The sequence below is a fragment of the Numida meleagris genome, unplaced genomic scaffold, assembly GCF_002078875.1.
Source record: "Numida meleagris isolate 19003 breed g44 Domestic line unplaced genomic scaffold, NumMel1.0 unplaced_Scaffold347, whole genome shotgun sequence".
NCBI classification, from domain to species: Eukaryota; Metazoa; Chordata; class Aves; order Galliformes; family Numididae; genus Numida; species Numida meleagris.
This window is the reverse complement of record NW_018364573.1, coordinates 88,845-91,556: the sequence shown is the minus strand read 5'-3', so window position 1 is coordinate 91,556 and position 2,712 is coordinate 88,845. Positions and strand designations below refer to the sequence as shown.

Below are 2,712 nucleotides of genomic sequence, written 5' to 3'. Positions count from 1 at the left end.
CCCCCCCCCCGGGTGCGATGCGGTGTAAATTGGCCGGAGTGGAGCTGGGTGCTGCCCTAAAACCTGAGCTGGGGGTTCTGCTCCGCGTCCCCAGAGCCCGACTTGATTCCCCCCCGTGGGTCTGCAGAGCTTTGCGGGCATCGGGGCCGCGTTCGGGACGTGCTCTGCGAGCACGGAGCCGCGACCTCCGCTATTTACCAACAGACAGCGGCGCGGTGCGGGGCTGGGGGGGGATCCCTCCTAATCCTCCTCCCGCCGCTCTCTCTCCCTCTCTCCCCCCCATTCCCCCCCCCCCAGGCCACATGTGCTCTGCATGAGATCATGTCTGCGCCGGAGTCTGGGCCGGCGGTGCTGGGGCTCTACGCGCCGCTCTTCGTGACCCTCCTGCTGCGCGTCAGCTGCACCGTGGGTGTCCAGCTACCGAAGAGCCTGCAGGGCAGGGAGAGGAGGAGCAGCAGCCACGCGGCCGCATCCCGGAGCCTCCAGCCCTGCAGGTACGCCGGGCGGCTCGGTGATGCCACGTGGAGCCGGCACGGCCGGTTGGGTAGACCTGGCCTCCCGCTGTGCGCCGGGCTCTGTTGGATTTGTACCTTTTTTAACGTGCCTGGTTTTGGTTGGTTGGTTTTCTCCCGGTTCTCTACACTGGGACATCCCGGGGATGCGGAAGGTCCCACACCGCATCGTACTTCTGAATTGGAAAGGGTTGAGCTCAGGTTGGATGTTAGGAAATGTTTCTTCACCCAAAGAGCGGTCAGACATGGGCACGGGATGCCCAGGGGTCATGAGGTCACCATCCTAGGTTCAGGAACCGGGGAGATGAGGCACCTGGGGACACAGTTGGTTGGGGTTGGGGTTGGGGTTGGGTTGGGGATCTTGGAGGTCTTCTCCAACCCCAGTGAGTGCACTGTGGTGTGATCCCAGGCACCCAGCCCGCCTCCTCCTGCTCTGCCCACCTCACCCTCAGAAGAGGAGCAGAGCACTCCTTGAGGCATGTCGGGATCCTGCAGCAGCTCCAGGGCTACCCCATGGCTGATGGTGGTGGTCCACGGGTGATGGTGGTGGTCCATGGTTGGTGGTGATGGTCTGTGGTTTGTGGTGGTGGTCCATGATTGGTGGTGGTGGGCCATGGCTGATGGTGGTGGACCATGGTTGTTGGTGGTGGTTCATGGCTGATGGTGGTGGACCATGGTTGTTGGTGGTGGTTCATGGCTGATGGTGGTGGACCATGGTTGTTGGTGGTGGTTCTTGGCTGATGGTGGTGGACCATGGTTGTTGGTGGTGGTTCTTGTCTGATGGTGGCAGTCCATGGTTGGTGGTGATGGTCTGTGGCAGATGGTGGTGGTTCGTGGCAGATGGTGGTGGTCCGTGGCTCATGATGGTGGTCCGTGACTGATGGTGGTCATCTGTGGCTGACGGTAATGGTCCATGGCTATTTGTGGTGGTCCATGGCTATTGGTGGTGGTCCATGGCTATTGGTGGTGGTGGTTTGTGGCCGATGGTGATGGTCTATGGCTAATGGTGCTGGTCTGTGGTTGGTAGTGGTGGTCCATGGCTGATGGTGGTGGTCCGTGCTTGGTGGTGATGGTCCATGGTTGGTACTGGTGGTCCGTGGTTGCTGGTGGTGGTCCATAGTTGGTGGTGGTGGTCCGTGGTTGCTGGTGGTGGTCCATGGTTGGTGGTGGTAGTCCATGGCTGATGGTGATGGTCTACGGCTATTTGTGGTGGTCCATGCTTGGTGGTGATGGTCCATGGTTGGTAGTGGTGGTCCATGGCTGATGGTGGTGGGCCATGATTGGTGGTGGTGGTCTGTGGCTGATGGTGGTGGGCCATGGTTTGTAGTAGAGGTCTGTGGCTGATCGTGATGCTCTGTGGCTATTTGTGGTGGTCCATGGTTGGTGGTGGTGGTCTATGGTTTGTGGTGCTGGTCCGTGGTTGGTGGTTATGGGCCGTGGCTGATGGTGGTGGGCCATGGTTGTTGTCGGTGGTCTGTGGCTGATGGTGATGGTCTATGGCTATTTGTGGTGGTCTGTGGCTACTTGGGGTGGTCTGTGGTTGCTGGTGGTGGTCCATGGGTGTTGTTGATGACCCATCATTGGTGGTGGTCCTTGGCATTACCTGTGCTTGGAGAGCATCGAGGTGGTGACATTGCATGAGACCCTTCCAGAAATGACCAGGGCCGGGTGGCCGGTGGGTGCGAGGCCACATTGGGTACGGGCTGGTGGCCGGGGCCGCGTGGCCGTGAAGTCACCACTGATGGATGGAGGGGAAGAGGCTCCGTCCGACGCGCCGAGATGTGAAATTCCAGCCGGGTCCCAGGAGCTGGTTACAATATCAAAGCCGCTTCCTGGCCGCGTTCTGAATGCTGAATCTCCCTGATCCTTAAATGCCAAAGAGCGACGGTAAAGGTGAACACGATAGCTTGGCAGGAAGGGGAGCTTGGAAGACGCAGCCTTTGTCGGAGAGGAAGGAAGCGTCTGTAGGAAAAGCAAAGCCCGTGAAGCATCCGTCCCGCAGGAGCAGCCTCGTGCTGCGTCTGCCGCGAGGCCGAGCCCGGAGCGCGGGGAGGATCAGGTCTCTGCGAGCGTCTGCCAGAGGTTTTTGTGCTGCTGTTTTCGTGTGCTGCAAGGAAATCGATCCCGCTGCAGCTTTCCTGGGCCGAGCTGCGGCTCCACCTGCACCGCGCGGGGTTCTGGGGCTCACGCAGGGTTCCTG

At 60.5% G+C, this 2,712-nt stretch overlaps 1 protein-coding gene across 1 annotated transcript in view; it reads left to right on the top strand.

The window, feature by feature from the left end:
• Positions 1–280: 280 nt before the first annotated feature.
• LOC110391313 (maestro heat-like repeat-containing protein family member 1) overlaps positions 281–2,712 on the top strand; it is a 9,399-nt gene continuing 6,967 nt past the window's right edge. Inside the window, exon 1 of the mRNA XM_021383134.1 lies at positions 281–494. Within this exon, the coding sequence (XP_021238809.1) occupies positions 322–494 (173 nt within the window). The 5' untranslated portion in view covers positions 281–321. The remainder of the gene's footprint in view (positions 495–2,712) is intronic.